This window comes from Ursus arctos, unplaced genomic scaffold, assembly GCF_023065955.2.
Source record: "Ursus arctos isolate Adak ecotype North America unplaced genomic scaffold, UrsArc2.0 scaffold_21, whole genome shotgun sequence".
In the NCBI taxonomy this organism is placed as follows: domain Eukaryota; kingdom Metazoa; phylum Chordata; class Mammalia; order Carnivora; family Ursidae; genus Ursus; species Ursus arctos.
In genome coordinates this window covers 44,954,773-44,973,981 of record NW_026622886.1, presented here as the reverse complement: position 1 = coordinate 44,973,981, position 19,209 = coordinate 44,954,773, and the positions used below count along the sequence as shown (strand labels likewise).

Genomic DNA, 19,209 nt, shown 5'->3' with positions numbered 1-19,209 from the left:
CAGTTTTATAAAATCATTTTTGTGTGTTTGTTGCAGGAAAGTAGAAAATGAAATCAAAGTCCTAATAATAGATACTGTACATCTTATCTCATTTTGTGTTAATGCAACTGTACTATAATTTCATTGCAGTCTTTTGTCCAACCATGGCCCTACTTACATTAAAGATTTGACTATACTGGGTATGTTGAAAAATCACATTGCTTAAGAAGCAGCCAGTATAGTGCACTGACTGAGGAGCTGGGCCACCTGGATTCAAATCCCAACAGTTACTTTGTAACTGAGATGTTTTCATCTATTAAGTAGGAATGATAATGCTACCTAATTCAGGGGTTATTATGAGGGTTAAGTCACTTAAAATAAGTGACTGCATAGAGTATTATGTCACTTACTTTATTTTTATTTTTTTAGAGGGAGTAGGTCCAGGAGTGGCAGAGGGAGAGGGTGAGAGAGAATTTTAAGCAGGCTCCATGCCCAGTGTGAAGACCAGCACGGGGCTCTTTCTCACCCGAGATCATGACTTGAGCCGAAATCAAGAATTGGATGCTTAACTGACTTAGCCACCCAGGCACCCGAGTATTAAGTCACTTAAAATAAGTGACTGCTTAGAGTACTACCTGGCACATGAGTGCTTTTAAAATGCTTGCTACCACTTTTATTATCCTCATTATTGTTATTTCTTTTCTTTAAGAGAAAGTGATGTTATCTGTATCCTTTCCCATGAATCGGCCATATTTTAAACCAGAATTTTAAAGACCCAAACTCTAAATTACTGGGAGTAGAAATTTACTTCTAAATTTGGAATTGCTTATAATGGCTAGAAAATAATAAAGGTACTAAATTCTGCTGTCAGTAACACAGAATCAGCATTCTAAGTTGTGATTATTCTAGTTACAGATTTAAGCCTTCTGCTACCCTATTTTGAGAATCAGGAGACCCATGACCTACTTTGGATTCTGCCACCTACTTTCTGTTGACCTTGAACTGGTTGTTTCCCTTCAGTAGACATCATTTTTTTCTTAATTATAAGATGAAATGAATTGATTAGTTGTAAAAGTCCACTAGTTTATATATTTTGACTTAAATTTTTCATCAATGTGAAAACAGCTAATATGAATAAAGCCAGTTTAGTTTTTATTTCATAGTCCAAAAATATTTTAAGGCTCAGATTGAAAGCTTTCATTGGTCAGTTGAAGTTAAAAATGCAGTGCTCACGAAGAGAACTTAAAAATGATGCATATTTTTAGTTTCATGAGAAGGCTTTGTTTTTTGTTTTTCAAATAATTGATTACTTTGGAAATCACAAAATTTTATTTTATGTCACATATATACTTGTTCTATAACTGAAGTCCATCACTAGTATTTGAACAGTAAGGTGGTGTTTCAGAATGTTGCTTGGAGTAACAAGACTTAGGTTTTTAGATAATACTAATATTTGAGTATATTTAATGTTGGAACGTTTATGAATCCTTTAACTTAATTAATATATATACTCTAAGACTGTGAATAATCATGCCTTTCTCTGATATTTCTTAGCTTTTCTTTTGGTCTTAAGCTGTTTTGTCAAGGCAGTATAATAACAAAGAAATACAAATAAAACCAAAATTAGCTAGAAGAAAACAAAGGCTTTGGACATTATCGAGGACTGTGATAAGTAAATACTTTAAATGAGAAGAAGAAAAAACATGATTAAAGATGAAAAACATAAATACTGTCATCTGGTAGACACTTGAGGTTTATTAGGAATTCAGTCATCCTTAGAGTACTGAAACATGGTATTTATCCTGTAGAATACACTTGGGCTAGTGAGAATTCATACAGTTAATGGTCAGTGGACCTTAAATTTAAAATCACTAAGTAATACCCAAAAGAAATCAGGTGAAACATATTCACACAGAACCTTGTTCACTAATGTTCATAGCAGTATTTTTTCATAATAGCTAAAAAATAAAAACACTCCAAATGTTTATCAGCTGTCGAGTGGATAAATTAAATGTGGTATGTCCATAGAAGGAATATTCAGCCATAAAAAGGGATAAAATACTGATGCATTCATGCTACAATATAGATGAATCGTGAAGATGTTACGCTAAGTGAAAGAACCCAGACACAAAAGGCCATATATTGTATGATCTCATTTATATAGTATATGCAGAATAGGCAAATGCATAGAGACAAAGTAGATTAATGGCCACGGGTGGGAGGAGGAGACAATGAGGAGTGACTGCTGAAAGTACAGAATGTCTTTCATGAGTGATGAAAATATTCTAGAATTAGAAGTGGCACAGCTTTGTGAATATACTAAAAAACACTGAATTATATACTTTAAAAGGTGATTTTATGGTATATGAAATTGTATCTCAATACATTTTTTAAATGTACCATGCAGAGAGAACTGACAGAAAATACAAATAATACTTTAAGTCAGCTTGAAGGCTCTTTTTTTCAAATAAAGATTTGTAAACATAATTTTTAGAAAATCACTAACTTACTAACCTCAGTCTTAGAGAATTAAGGATCTTATATGGCCCATTTCTACCTGCAATATTGACAGTCTCTGTCAATAGTAACTGTGCAATCTCATAGGGTAATACAAATAAAGCTCTTAGTACGTTGGCCGGCTCTGTAATTTTAGCTGTTATTATTGTAATAATCATTAACATCTGATTCTCAGCTGTTTTTAAGTAGTTCATTCAGTGTTTTGTAAGTTTAAGACTCATTCTTATTAAGAGTCACACGGTTTAGAATTTACCTTGGTTCTCTCAGAATGTTGATTTCTACTGATAGTGCTGGAACAATTTTCTACTTTTTTTTTTTCAGATGTTCTCTCTTTTATTGTAAAGATCTTTAATATATTGTGTTTATTATAAATTAGTGATTAATGGGCAGTCTCTGAGTGAATAGTTCAGCAGATAACCAAGACATTCTTAAGTCACTGGCAATATAAGTGAATTCAGGTATCATCACAGTGGTAATTTTTGTTGTTACTGCAGGTGATAGTAACATCCTCACTTTTTATTGTTTTTTCATTCATTAGTACTGAAAGGAATTTAGTTTTACAGATTTTATTTAGGTCAAGATTGGACCAAGCATTTTTGTGGCTAGAAGTTCACGCTTGTAATTGGTGTAGTCACTTATACTAATAACTTTAATTAAAAATACTGTTCTTTTAAATAAATGGTAATCTCCAACCTGGATGAGAAAATACTTTTTGTCGTTTGAATACTGTTTATTTTCAGGGGACATTTTACCTTTTTTTTTAAATTTAAAAATTTTTTTTTTAAGATTTTATTTATTTGATAGACAGAGACACAGCAAGAGAGGGAACACAAGCAGGGGGAGTGGGAGAGGGAGAAGCAGGTTTCCCACTGAGCAGGGAGCCAGATGCGGGGCTCGATCCCAGGACCCTGGGATCATGACCTGAGGTGAAGGCAGACGCTTAACCACTGAGCCACCCAGGTGCACCTTACCTTTTAAAAATCAAGTATTTTATTTGTTTATGTTTGTTTTGTTTTGTTTTTAGCATACCTCCAGATAATCTCTCTATTCAAGAATTTCAAAGAAATGAAAGTATTGATGTTGAGGTGAGGAAACTATTTAAAACATTTTCCCATAACCATTTGTGCAAACCAAGTAGTAGAAATGTTGAAACTATAAAATTGCCAAGAGAAAAAGTAAAGTAATAGGTTTAAGATTGAACCTAAAAGCAGTAAAACTCTCACAAAGACTGAAGGTTAGTTTTGAAAGCACTGACATGATTTCCTTATATTTGTTAGCTTTGTGTCTAAATACTCAGTTGTGTCCATTTAATAATTTTAAAAAGCAGTTGATTAAGTAAAATCTATTGGTTATTGAGCATGTATTTGAGAGTTTGCTCTATAGTTTGGCAAACCACGTGTTTGTGGTTCAAACTAACAATAAGTTGTTTAGATTTTTTTTTTTTTTTAAGTAGGCTCTATGCCCAACGTGGGGCTTGAACTCGTGACCCTGAAAGTGTCGCATAGTCTTCCGACTGAGCCAGCCAGGCGCCCTAGATTTTTGTTTTTAACCAGCTGTAGGAAGAGCCTCTAGAACTCTGGAGGCACATAATGAGTGTTTTTTAAAGGATATATGTTTTTGATTGTAACTGGAGTTTAGAGAAGTAGTTTTTTGGTTATGGGGTTTTTGTTGGGGGGGGTGTTTTGATGATTTTCCTTTAAGTGGGTAAAGGATCTTTTAAGTAAATCAAATAAGTAAACTACTTTAAAGTGTACATGAAAAGTATATGCATCATATACATATAAAATACTGCCTTTTGTCCATTAGTGTTTTAAAACTCCTGTAAATTTTTCTTCTTTTTCTTCAAAGGGCGAAATAACACATTATATATTAGAAATGAGCTGTTTAGCAAAAATGAATATAACTTTACTTTCTCTTTTGGCTTGTTGTTTATGGTTATAAAAATGTGATTTAACTTTTGTTCTTAATTCTGTTTTGGATATTCTAACATGGCTTTGTTTCATATAAGATCAACATTTATTAAAATGGTTGCATGGTAAACAGTTTATAGTATTGACTATTTTGTAGTTTATTATTATTAAAAAAATAAAATAAATTTATTATTATTATTACTAAGACAGATGAAGGAAATAGTGTACTCACCCTGTATGTTAACATTAAAATATTTATGTACTTTATTAAGGAAGATTCTTTAATTGATTTTCTTTTAAAATAAGATTTAGATTTTACTCTGGAAATTGTCATTTGAGTTGGTCTTTTTCAAGGAAAAAAATGCATTTGAGTTTGGCTCTTTTGTTTTAGGTTGTTCAGCTTATCAGCACTGAGATACTACCTTATGCCAATTTTATTCCTAAGGAATTTGTTGGTCAGATAATGACTATGCTTAATAAGGGCTCAATACACTCTCAGTCATCTTCATTTACAGGTATGTTATTTTAATGATTTATTAAAAATGTTAGTATTGAAGTACTTTGGAAGAAGCTGATTATAGAAATGTTTATTAGTCCTGTGATTGTAGTAAAATGTAAACTGGAGAATAGTAAGGTAAATTTTAAGAATGTGATAGAACATTAAGTTTTATGAGGGGAAAATGTGAATATTCTGTGAACTATGTGTTATGAATTAAATTGCAGAGCACTTAGGAAATCTGCCTAAGTCACTGTTGGCTGACACAAGTTAACAATTTTGTGAAGTCATGGATTATTAGGAAGTAATGAGTATATATTCTGCCACCTAGCAGTTGGCTGACTTCTTTGAGTCTTAGTTTTGTCATCTGTGAAATGAAGATATTAATATCAATTGCTCAGAGTTATAAATTACAGTTAGTCAATTAAAACAAATATATGGCTTAACATTTGTTAATGGAACTAAATTTAGTAAATGCTTACTTATATGCAGGGTATTACGGTAGGATGTTACCGCTTTCCTCACAACATTTTTAGGAGGATAGTTTCCACCATATTGCAGAAGGGAAATGGGTTTAGAAAGGTTGGAAAAATTATCCATAATCTAAAGGCTGGAAGCCAAATTCATCCTTAAAAAGAACTCCATGCTTTAGGGCGCCTGGGTAGCGCAGTCGTTAAAGCGTCTGCCTTCGGCTCAGGGCGTGATCCTGGCGTACCGGGATCGAGTCCCACATCGGGCTCCTCTGGTGTGAGCCTGCTTCTTCCTCTCCCACTCCCCCTGCTGTGTTCCCTCTCTCTCTGGCTGTCTCTCTGTCACATAAATAAATAAAATCTTTAAAAAAAAAAAAAGAACTCCATGCTTCTTTTCATTTTATCATCCTACCTTATTAGGAGGTAATACTTAAATTGGTTTTTGCTATTTCTCTTTTTCTAAACCTGTGCTCAGTTGATAAATGTAATTGTGTGGTATCATAACATGATTTTTGTCTGAGATGATTAAAAAATTTTAAATTTGTGCCATGCACGTCCTTAAGCCCCCGAATTTACCAGAGCCATGACTAACTTCTGCTAAACTGTGCTAAACACTTTAAAGAGCATTTAAATGTGCACAGTTTGGCCACTAGATGTCTCTCCTACTGCTTACTTCACAAACCACAGTTCTTTTTCCCAGCCCAGAGAAGTGATAAAAGTGATCTGATAAAGTGCAGATTGAATGAACATGAAAATCTCAGGAAAAAAATTAAATCCTACTTATATTAATACAGTCAACTTTTTATTATTAAGAGTATATAAAAATTTCTAGATACACTTTTATAAAAACATCTTACAAACAATATTTATAATCAAATGTAAATATTTTAAGCTGAATAAGGACTACTGAGTTGCCATGTATACTTTTTCAAGCAGTTTCTGATGATACTTCTTGCCATTTATAGTATTAAATATACCAAGACAAGGAAGGTACGTGGACACTCTTCCAGTGGCTTTGCCATAGGACACAGACTTCTCCGTTTGAACTTGGAGGGCTTTTTTAAACATACATATAGAAAGCCTTCTGTGCTAAACTGGACCACCCTATAAAGACTTAGGTTCCAGTGATCATTTTGGTCCACCACTCTTAAGTATGACCTGATAGCCAAAGCTTTCAGGGAAAATCTTCCAACACGAAAGAGAAAAACCAAAACAAATGAAGAGGGAGTAAAAGAAACTCAGAGGAAATGTAAATTCAGGGCCACAGAAACATTCTGCCCCCAAAAAGCATAATTATAATTAGGATGTTCAAAGAGATAAAAGATTTTACATCCATGAAACAGAAAATGCTATTAAGAAGGATCAATCAGTACAAGAAAGAGCTCATAGAAACTAAAAATGTGAGCACTGAAATAACAAGTCCAGTGAAGGGTTGCAAGAAAATGAAATAACCCCGAAAGCAGAGAGAGACAAAAAAGTGGGCAATATGAGAAGAAAGAAAGAAAATGAAGTCTAACATCTGACAATAGGTCTTCCAGAAAGAGGAAATATAGAGTAAAGCTAAAAGAGGAAATTATCAAAGACATAAACTGAAGAAATCAGTCTCCAGATTAAAAACGGTCACACGGTAACCAGAACAATGAACGAAAAAAGATCCACAAGAGATCCACAAATTTCATGTTGTGATGAAATTTCAGAGTACTTGGGCTAAAGAGAAGATTCTGTAAGATTTCAGAAAGAAAAGAAAAAAGGCCAACACAAAAGAATTTTGTCAAGATGATACTAGACTTCTCAGTAGCAGGATTGGATGCTAAAAGACGTGGATGCAGTGGTTTCAGAGTTGCAATCGGAAAGGATTTTTAACATGGAGTTTCATACGTAGGCCCACTGTTGTCAGAATTTAAGTGTAGAATGGTAATTCTCAAATGTCACATGCATTATAATCATCTCCAAGGGCAAGCTATTGCTGGGCCGTAGTCTGAGCTTCTGATGCAGTAGGTCTGGGGTGGGATATGAAAATTTGCATTGCTAACGAGTTCTCTGGTGGTGCCGGTGCTGCTAGGTACCACTCTTTGAATACCACAGTGAAGTAATGACATTTTCAGAAATGCAAGTTCTGAAAAATTTTATTTCCTCTTCAGTCTTTCTCAGGTACTCCAGAATGTGCTTCATGAGAACAAAGGAGTAAACCAAAGAAACAGAAGGCATGGATGTAGGAAGTGGGGTATAGAACAAGAGAGAATAAAAATAATTCTGAGGGTGTGGCAAAGACTAGTTCAAGGATATAGCTGGACAGCAGGTCTAGAGAGCAGCTAGTCCACGCAAGAACAGAGGTCTGGCTCTGGGAAAGATGTTGCCAAGAGGAAGGAAGAAAGAAAGAGAGAGAGAGAGAGGAGAGAGAGAATGAATATCGCAAGTTTGACCTTGTGGAAAACTATTGAGAACTATTTTATAGTGCTGTCAAAGGGTATAGAAAGACAAAGATACGAAGAAATATTATGTAGAAGTGGTAAGAGTGGACCGTCTTGCCTTGTTTTTGATCTTGCAAGGGGGAAAATGTATATGCTGTTAGCTGTAAGTTTTTCATAGATGCCTTTCATCAATTGAAGGATTTCCTTCTGTTTCTAGTTGGCTAAGATTTGTTACCATTAAGGTTATTAATTTAACCTTATGTTAACCATCAATAATTGTTAATTTTACAGAAGCAGAGATTGATATTCGTTTGAGAGAGGAGTTTTCTAAAATGTGTTTTGAAACATTGCTCCAGTTTTCCTTCAGTAATAAAGTCACAACACCTCAAGAAGGCTACATCTCACGAATGGCACTCTCAGTGCTCTTAAAGAGATCTCAAGATGTGCTTCATCGCTATATAGAGGATGAAAGATTAAGTGGTAAATGCCCTCTTCCAAGGTATAGATTTTATTTTATAGACGAAGGAAATGTTATCATACTTACTACTACTAATAAAAGCTCTGAGCACCAAGTTGTTTATAAGTGATCTGAATGTAACCTGAAGCTGTTAATAATTTTATTTATATTATACAGTGTAAATATTCATAAGTTTTGCTGCAGATATATTAGTGTGTTTTATTATGGGTTGCTCGTTCAGTCTCCTCATGGTGGTTAAGTAATATATATGTACCAAATTTCCTTTTTGGATTTAAAAGAAAATTTTGAATTCTAAAATATGTCTTCTAGGATTTCTGGATAAGGACATGTGATCTGTATGACCACATGAGTGTGAATCTCTCTTGAGAGAAAATAATAGATAAATCATACTCTAGGAACTTCCTAGTTTGTTTTATAGTTATTTTTAGATTTCTCTGTAAGTCAGCTAGCCATGCCTTCGATCTTCTTTTCATCTGATTTGCTTAATTAAGCCCTTGTTCCTAAACTAATTTGCTTCCCATTTAGCCAAGCTGTGTCAGTAGAATGGACTCTAGGCCTTTCTGCTAAGCCAAGGCTAATCAGAGTTGGGGTAGAAATCAGAATTCAAAAAAAAAATGCTTTCATAAATTAGGGTTATGTCACCAATCTATTTTTTAATCTGGGAATTAGAGTTGAAGGCAAAACAAATGAAACAAAATAAAATTGGAAGACGAAGTTGTCAAAGTCAGGAAAGTTACGAAATTCATTATGGGTTCCATCTCATATCAGGTAGTATTAGAGAGGTAAATCACCAGCCCTAAATCTTTGTGTACATTCTTATTTACTTAGAATAAATTTTTGGAGTGAGAATTGACTTGTCAGAAGATAAAGACATTTTAAAAGCTTTTGATGTGTATTACAGATTGCCTACCAGAGACTTCTACCAATTTACATTCTCCTAGGAGCATATAAATGTCCTTTTCCTCAGTTTTTAGTATTTTAAAATTATTTGCCAGTTTATGATTTATCTTTTTAAAATTTGATGAATGAAATGTAGTTACATAGTAGTTTGCTGTTGTTTTTTTAATTATCAATGCTTATTAGTCATTTATATTTCTATTTTTGGGACCCACTGTATTTTGAATTTCTAAAACATAAATTATACCTTCTCATATTCAGATTTATATATGAAAAGGTTCCAAAGACAGGTGTTGGTAATTTGGTTATGGGCATAATTGAAAATTGATTTATCAAAATAGATCTCTGAAGTATACTTGAAAAAGCAGTAATGAAGTTGCTTTGCTTGGAATATTTTTTATTTATTAGATTGTAACATTATTTGATTTCAGAAAGCAATTTTTTCTTGTTTTTTTTTTGTTTTGTTTTTTAGTGTTTATTGCTTTTAAATCGAGTCTTATTTATAGTTGTCCTATAAAAGTATTGTATCATCCTGTGACTCAGTATCATTACATTATTTTCTAAACTACATCACAACACAATAACATTCTTCTATGCTTAAAAAGGGAGACTTGAAATATACTCTGTCATAGGATTAGAAGAATCTTTTTTGTAGAATGAAAACACAGATTCATATCAGGCCTGAGGAGGCTGTGTAGGGAGAAAGAAGGGAATCAAGCTTCTCTTGTTGACCCTTTATTCCCAAGTTCATTCTTCATTGCTAATGTCTCCAAATAGTCCTGCTTTAGGATTAATTTTGAGCATGTATCTTTGGTTGTATTAGAAAGTTAAATAAGTACTATTGTAGTTTTTTTCCCCACCCCAGTACTATTGTAATTTTTAAAAAAAGATTATTTAAAAAAGCTTAAAGCCTAACACGGGGCTTGACCTCATGACCCTGAGATCACAATGAGCTGAAACCAAGTGTTTGATGCTTAACCAACTGTGCCACCCAGGCATCCCTGTACTATTGTAATTTTAAATGTCCTTTTAACAGCATGATAAAATATATGCCAGGAGGTAGTAGTAGTCTTTATTTCCACTTAAACTTTGGCAAATCCCTTTTAGCACTAATTAGTTAAGAAGAAAAAAAAAACTACTTGTAGAGAAGCTTTAAAAGCATGTATAAAATGTCTTAAATTTAAATAGTTATGTGAAATATCTTACAAATAAATTCGGATTTGCCTGAATAGATGCCCCCATTTTGAAATTGATAACTTATGTAAGAATAACAATAAATCTTATTTGCACACTGAAGTACATATTAATAAAATAATTTTTCTTTTATAAGAATTTAAAACTAACATTAACTTTGCATTGTTTTGTGTCCAGTATTTTTCCAAAGTATGTATATCTACTTGTATAAACCATAAAAAACACACATGGCGTATCTTAAAATCCTGATGGAAATAATTTCCCATCTCTTTTTTAGGCAACAAGTGACAGAAATCATATTTGTTTTAAAAGCAGTCAGTACTCTCATTGATTCACTTAAGAAAACTCAGCCTGAGAATGGTAAGTGCTTAGAAACTCAGTTATTCTAAACTCATAGCATTTATGTTCTATTTCTGATGTACTTTTCTATTATTATTAAGTTAACTGAATTTTAGGAACATAACAGCTATTAGGCTTTCTTTTTTCCAGTCCTTATGACAGCAAAGAATCAGGTCCATTGGGATGTCAATTAAGTAAAATTAATTTGTAATGTTTTAGGTTCTTCATGTTAAGTAACAGTTTGGTTTTTTTTTTTTCTTTTAACTAAGTTGGTCTGAATTCAGGATGTTACATGGATAATTCATAGTTCATAGATTTTTAATGCAGAACATCACTGAGTTTTTGGGTAGGTATAGGCTTCCATCCTACGTGTGTACTGAATTACAGTATAAGTATGAACTGTACAACTTTGAATCATTTATGGCTTTACCTCATTTGTTTCCCCTTTCTGTAACTCATTCCTCTTCTGTCCATTCTTTACCTTATTGCCAGAAATGATTTTTCCAGAAGTGAAGCTTTGATCATTCATTTTCCCATCTTTGTAAAACAAAAATTTTTCATTTACCATTAGCTGCCACATGCAAAGAGTACTCCTGTCAGACCCCATTAGATTTATGGTTTATTGCCACTAGATATCATGTATCCTATTTTCCCACCAAACTAAAATTCTCAGTCTACCCAAGTATTCCCAACCTTTTGCTTATTTCATTCTCCTGCCTACGTCTACCTAGCTCAAATGTCACTCCACTTTTAAGCCCTGTTTTTAATCCTTAATGGTGAGTGATTTTTCATTGAACTCGTAGCTGTTTTATGTGTACTTTTTCCTTAAAGCACTCTACATGTATCATAGTTACATACACACATGACTCTGTTCCCTTAACTTGTAAACCTCTTGAGAGGCTTTTTGGGCCATGTTTTGTTCTATCTTGAATCCTCTGCATTGCAACGCAAAGTGGTTTGTTCGAGGATGGGATAGAGAGCTGGCACCAGAACATGAGGTAATTGTGTCACTGCACACAGTGGTTCAGTGGACATTTTTTATACAACAAGCCTTTGTTAAAGAAAGAAGTGTGGCTGATTTATATTCTGGCCCAAGCACCTTTGCAGACTGGCACTTTAAGCAGCATTACTTTTAATACCCAAGAAGGAGGTTCCTAATAAATGCCTAATAAATGAGTCATAGGATATTTGTTCCTGGCAGTTATTATATAATAAAAGTAAATACATATTTTTCTGTTTTCAAAATTTACCCATTGGTGCTTTGGCCTAGAAAGGGTGAGTATTATGCCAAACCTTAAGGAGCAAATAGATTTATATTTATTCAATCCAAAGGGAGGTGTAGAGTTTGTAAGAAAATTGTGGGAGCAATATTCTGACTTCATCCCATCAAGTTCAAATTAGGGTTCTCTTAAAAAATGTTCTGGTTGATATTTCAGAGAGGGAAACCATGCATTAACTTCCTAGTGACCAGTAAAATCTTTATTAGATTGTAGGATAGAATTGGATTCTTAAAAATATATTTAAGACTTAAACAGGAAATTCTCCAATTCCCATGTTATTGCTATAGTTATATTAAATATAACCAGTGTATTTCAATGCATAGTGCTTGCATTATTTTGTTGGATTTTTACAGCTGTCAAGAATTTAAGCAGAATTTGTATAAAGGAAGAAAAGGGAAGGAAAACTTAACTTTTTAATCTTTTTTCTTTCTCTCTTTCTCTTTCTTTCTTTCTTTCTTTCTTTCCTTCCTTCCTTCCATCCATCCATCCATCCATCCATCCATCCATAGCCAGTGGGCCCTGAATAGGGCAGTGCGGTAAGGGTAGATGATTTAACTTATTTTTAAAAATTGTCTAAGAGAGTTTGAAATGTGGCTCTGGACATATGAAGTGAAATTTAAATGTAACTGTAAATAATGATGATATTGTAACATATTAGGAAGCTGTGATAAGCTTCGTTAAGAAACAGAAAAAAAGAAGGTGACTGAGAAAAAGCCAGGCCTCTTCAGTGGAAATATGTTGGATTGCTCATAGCCAGTCCAAAATTAATTCAGGAGGACAGGAACAAGGTTTGGAACCAATGTATACCAAACACTTGTTTAGGACATTTGTCATTTGTTTTAGGGTTTTCTAGGGGGAGAGATGGCATTTGATGGACTTATTTTTAATTTGAGGGAATTTTATTTTTATTGTTTTATTTTATCTTCACTTTAAAATTTGATAAGTAGTAACCTTTCACATGGTTCAAATATTCAAAAACATAAAAAGGCATACAGGGAAAAGTTTTAAGATCATCTTTACCCTCTTTTAGATCTGCGTAGTTCTTAACTCACCATAGGCAACCTTTTTTATTAGTTTGTGGATCTTTCTGTAAGTTTATTACGTAAATACAAAATACATACTCCAGTATACCCCCAGTTTTAAATCTAAATGAATATACATAATAGACCCGTACTATATCTACTGTTCTGAATACTCTGTTTTTTTCCACTTCATATTTTATGGAGATTCTTCCATATCAATGTATATAGCTTTTTCATTCCTTTTTGATAGGTAGTCCAAGATGTCCACCAAGATCTATAGTGGGTTTTTAAAAAATATTTTAAGAAATTTGAGTAACTTCCCCTGAGTTTAAGATGTGATCTTAAACAATGTATTTTTGTATTTTCCTGTAATAAACCAAGAATTAATTTTGTCAGTTGACTCTCCATCTGGGGCAATCTAGATAGGTTTCAATCTGTGCAAGCTTTTTTCCCCCTTTTTCCTTTTTTTTATGGTAAAATACACATAAAAATTTATAATCAGCCATTTTTAAGTGTACAGTTCAGTGGTATTAAATACATTCGTAATAGTGTACTGCCATCAATACCATCCATCTCCATAACTCTTTTCGTCTTGTAACTGGAACTCTACGCTTATTAAACAATAACTTCTTATTCCCCATGTCTCCAGCTTCTGGCAACCACCATTCTATTTTCTATCACTATGATTTTGACTACTCTGAATATCCCATATAATTTGAATCATACAGCATTTGTCTTTTTGTGACTGGCTTTTTTCACTTAGTATAATGTAATCATGGTTCGTTCATATTATAGCATGTTGGAGAATTGCCTTTTTAAGACTGAATAATATTCCAGTGTGTGTGTGTGTGTGTGTGTGTGTGTGTGTGTGTGTGTGTGTGTGTATCTCATATTTTCCTTATCCATTCATCCATTGGTAAACACTTGGGTTGATTCCACATTTTAGCTATTGTGAATAATGCTGCTGTGAACATGTGTGTACAGAAATCTCTTTAAGACCCTGCTTTCAGTTCTTTTGAATATATACCCAGAAGTAGAATTGCTGGATCATATGGTAATTCTATTTTTTATTTTTTTTTAATTTTTAAATTTTTTTAATTTTTTTAATTTTTAAAGATTTTATTTATTCATTTGGGAGAGAGACAGAGAGAGCACAAGCAGGGGAAGAGGCAGAGGGAGAGGGAGAAGCAGACTGCCTGCTGAGCTGGGAGCCCAGCATGGGGCTCGAATTCAAGATCTGGAGATCATGACCTGAGCCGAAGGCAGATGCTTACCTATCTGAGCCACCCAAGCGCCCCTATATTTTGTATTTTTGAGGAACCACTATATTATTTTCCACTGTGACTGTACCATTTTACATTCCCACCATGAATGAACGAAATTCTAATTTCTCCACATCTTCATGAATACTTGGGTTTTTTTGGTTTTTTGTCTTCGATTTTGTTGATAGTAGCCATTTTAATGAGTAGGAGGTGGGTCGCATTGTAGTGTTGATTTGCATTTCCCTCATGGTTAGTGATGTTGAGTATCTTTTCTTGTGTATTATTGGCCATTTGTATATCTCCTTTGGAGAAATGTCTATTCAAGCTCTTTGCACATTTTTTGAATTGAGGGATTTGTTTTTTTGTTGTTGTTGAAGCCTCTTTATCTGCACCTCTGTGATCAGAAGCATTGATCAGAGTGCAGATCCCTGATATTTGGAGGATAGGGTCCTTTTTGCCCACTATGGCCTTCTGCAAGCTGTGTGCTAGCTGCTCCAGGAACACGTGCACATCTGCCAACCACATGGCTAGGAGTGAGGGATGGGAGCTGCTACTGTGCTAAGACCTGAGATTGACCAAAATTAATCACAATATACTGTCCAAATCTACCTCAGGAAGTTGCGAGCCTTCAGTAGACTCCAGAGTTCTAAAACAGTTGCAGATTCTGCCAATGCAATTGTTGTCTCGATGAGTAGACAGATTCCTAGTACTTCCTACTCTGCCATTTTTCTAGAATGCTCTCTGTACAATCTTTTGTCAAATGATTAGTGGAAAGTTTCACAGACACCAGCTGGAGCAGACTATTTAAAACTTCTTAGACTGTTTGTTTTATGTCAGGCAGCACAATTCTTTTTACAAATGAAATCTGATATGGATTCCCAACTTATAAAACACATAAAAACAGCTCTGGCTTGATATGCCCTACCTCCCATCAGCCCTACTCCCACTCTGAGGAAGCCCCTGTTTGGGTGAAGTAGGGATTACACGAACAGGTCAGCATTTCCCAAGATCAGTACTAAGCAATGATTATTAATGATGATGAGTGATGTCAGTAGATACGGAATATAAAAAAGTTCCATAACCAAATCAATTTTGGAAGCCCTGAATTAGATGAAGTTAAATCTCTTCTTTTACTGCAGGTTTTTAATAAATTCATGTGAATTATGACTCCCCAAAAAGGAAGATAATATATATAACGTGTGTCAAACTTACCTGAACATTATTTTTTTATAAGAAGTATCTTGAAGAATGCTAGTTTGAGAAGTTCATTCCTTTATTCTTCAACAGAAGTTGAGATAAAGAGAAATTGGAGTGAAAGATAGAATTAAAGTTCCTTATGCAGAATACAGTAGTCTTTGTTTTATACTGTGCTGCCTCCTAGATTTGAGACTTACTCCACAAAGCGTCATATACAAGTACTATCTGACGAAAATCTGTCAGCTGGTTTTATTCCATATTGTACTCTCAGGAATATGCACAATACTTCCAGGAAAATAGAAATATAATATGCGGTCTTAGAGTATAAGGAACTTATAAATTAGTTGGGATATAACACTTCTAGCCATTCACCAAATAGCATTCAACTATACTAGTTGTCAGTGATAGTGGTGAGGAACACAGACATGTCCCCCCACCTCCCCACTGAAGTTTAAATGTAGTGATATGCATTAAAGATTAGGAAGCAGTACAAGAGAAGAATGGATCTGTGTGGTCACTTGAGACTAAAATGAGTATCAAGGATGTTACTGGGAAAATCATTTAAATATTTATGTTTTTAGCATACAACTGCATAAGAAATTGATTTGTTTTCTAATTGTTTTTGAAATATATACTACATTGTCTGGCACTTAACACTGAAAATGACAAAAGTTTGAATTCAGGTTTCCTTTGTCAGCTTCTAGGGCCTTCACAAATTGAAGTATCATTTGAAATGGACTTTATCAAATTTCTTGGTATTGATAGGTCTGCACACTGACCATATGTTTTCCCTCATACCTTATTAAGTATTGTAGGAAATCTTCTGAAGATTAAAAAAAGAAAAGGGTACAAGCTTGTGGAATCTCTGTATTTGGGGATTTTTTTTTTCTTTGCCTTGTATTTAAAGGATTGTTTATGTTAGTTGGATAATCTGTGCTATTTAAACCCACACGTTTTTGAGATTTTATACTTTTTAATTACAGTTGATGGAAGTACATGGGCCCAAGTGATTGCTTTATACCCAACTTTAGTAGAGTGCATCACCTGCTCCTCCGCAGAAGTCTGCTCTGCGCTGAAAGAGGCATTAGTTCCTTTTAAGGATTTCATGCAGCCACCAGCATCCAAAGTTCAAAATGGAGAATCTTGACCAGCTACAGTAATTTTAAAGAAGAAAGATATCCACAGAATATTTGATCCTCAGTGAGTCTTCTCTGAGGACACTTCTTACTACAAATAATTCTTGGCAGCTGTTGTTGGCCTTCTCTAAATTGTACTTACCTGAGTTCAGTAATTCATCTTACAAGCTTACATGTCAACAGAGGCTCCTGAATGAGTAGCAGTGGAAGCCTCTAGTAAGTTAAACTGATGGAGAGAGAGTTAATACTACAACATACCTGCTACTTTATCTTCAATCGGTGATTTAAAAGTGAGCTTATGTACAGTTTGTGGTGTATGTGTTAATGATGTACTTTTTAAGAAGAAAGAAAAGATATTTCATTCAGTCAGATTTATTAGGCTGGTGTTTTTGCACCCTTTTTCAAGTACAAAAGTGTACTAAAATTTTATGCAAGATGGTACTGTAACATTCCATATTATCTATAACCAGCCTTTGTAAACAAAGGGAACTGATAAACTTGTGTGTATAATAAATGGTACAGTTCTGTATAAAATAGTTGCATTTATTATTTAAATTTTTAAAATATTGATAATGTTAAATGCTTGAAGCTGTATTTATTATTAATACAAAATTGTTTGCTTACATTTTACTTATAATTTGCCTTCTTAAGCGGCTCACCATATGATCATGCAGTTATCTCAGTGCTTATTTTAAATGTTTTTACTAGTGACTATTGAACATCTGACCAGAAGGGTCATGTGAACATAGCAGCAAATAGTTGATGATTTGCTGATTTTGCAACTTTGAAGTATAGGTTATTAGCTTAATACATTGGGATATATTGTAGCGCTCTGACTCCATCATACCTCATTTCTTTAAATATCTTTCCCAGCTTTCACATAAGTCTGTCTGTTTTTATATTTGGTGTCTGATTTAAAAGACTTTTCGTATTATATTTCTACTGATTTTTCCCCCACTGATGAAGCATTTATCACTGTCTTTGAATTATGACCCAGGCAAGATGATTCCAGATTTCCTAAATTTTGCCTGTGAAGTTTTCATTCATCTCAGTGTTTCATTTTGTAATGTCTTCTCAAGAAGAAAAATAACTATGCTAACCCATAAATATAAAATGTGTGTGTATTCTAAAACAATGAGAAGTGTATTTTTGGAGATAGTGAAGCATTTAGAAGTACAGTAAACTTTCTGTCATGGAGTAAATTGCTAATTTTGTTTCACTTTCCTCTCTTAGTGAAGAAGAAAAATGCTCTTGAGTACATTAACTTAATTGTTTCTTAAAAAACTAGCCTAACTCACTGTATTTTTTATTTAATGGATTATGGTATTATCATATTTTTCTGGAATTTTCATAAACATGTGAAGATGCAAAGATGTTTAAAACCATGATTAAGAAATCATAATGGTTTCAGTATTATGTTAGTGTGCTGGAAGTCCTTTGATTTTAATAGAATTTATACATTTCAGCCTCTCAAATAATTACAAAACTAGGAGAAGATACTAGAACTGAGTAATAGGTGAGATACAATTTTGAGGCTATTGTAATTGTGTAATTATTTAATTTGCACTATTATCTGTAAACATTTAAGGTCTTTTTGGGAGGGGATATTATTTTTATTTATGCGAACTAATGAATTTCTATTTCATAATTTCACCTAAAATTAAGGTAAAATACGGCATTTCCTAGATTCTGTCTTCAGCATTTTCCTGAAAGTTCCAAAAAAAAAAAAAATTCAAGCTGTGTATTTAGTTTATTTCCTATATTTGGATATGTTAAGTTGGGGATTAGAAAAATTTGTATATCACTGACAGACTAGTGAAATAGAATAATAACAAGGGTAGTGTGACAGTTAAGTAACATGTTAAAAATACTGCCGTGAATTTACATGAAGTGAAAATGTTTATTCTTGAAATAATGGATCAGTTGCAATTATAAAAATTATTCTCCATTGAAACTTAAACATGAGTCAAAGGTATATAGCATACATTTGTATAAATTGAGTAACTTTAGCTAATATCATATTAGCTTTCAGTATCAGGACCATTCCCTACAGATCAAAGCATAAACGTGTTAATACCGTATAATATGGTAATCAGTGCCAGTCTTAGTGACAAGCAAAGTGGGCTGCCCTCGTGGTGATATAATTTGACAGATTTTTCCTCCCAGAATATCTCTTGCCACCCCCCACCCCCAGGAGTCACTACCAGTAATTCCCTTGAGTCAAACATTCCTCTTAGGCTGCATTTTCTAAAATATCCTGATCCCTGGAGAGGTTAACACAGTGCCCTTATTTTGTTAATATGAAATGGATTCTCTAGTGACTAGGGGAACTGAGCTGTATAAGATTACTAGATGCTAAGAGATTATAAAAAAGGAAGTTTCTAATGCTAAAATCACTTTACAGCGCAACTGAGACTATGACTCGTCGTTGAACCATTAGTAAGAATGTTCTCTGGAATGCATATACTAAATACAGTGAGTTTTAAGCCTCACATGATCATTTTTTGTCACTGACAGTGCCTATCTTAAATAGATTGCCAGACAACAGGTATATTCCAGCATTGGATTATAATCCTTTTCTGACCTTTTTTCCATTATAAAGGAAACAAACTAATTTCCAA

At 33.7% G+C, this 19,209-nt stretch overlaps 1 protein-coding gene across 3 annotated transcripts in view; it reads left to right on the top strand.

Annotated features, from left to right (window-relative positions):
• MON2 (MON2 homolog, regulator of endosome-to-Golgi trafficking) overlaps positions 1-17,216 on the top strand; it is a 97,678-nt gene extending 80,462 nt beyond the window's left edge. For all 3 annotated transcript variants that reach the window (XM_026500123.4, XM_026500122.4, XM_026500124.4), the window contains 5 exons: positions 3,521-3,581; positions 4,798-4,921; positions 8,075-8,282; positions 10,630-10,712; positions 16,436-17,216. In XM_026500123.4, coding sequence (XP_026355908.2) covers positions 3,521-3,581; positions 4,798-4,921; positions 8,075-8,282; positions 10,630-10,712; positions 16,436-16,599 — 640 coding nt within the window. In that variant the 3' untranslated portion in view covers positions 16,600-17,216. The remainder of the gene's footprint in view (positions 1-3,520; positions 3,582-4,797; positions 4,922-8,074; positions 8,283-10,629; positions 10,713-16,435) is intronic.
• The last annotated feature ends 1,993 nt before the right edge of the window (positions 17,217-19,209 follow it).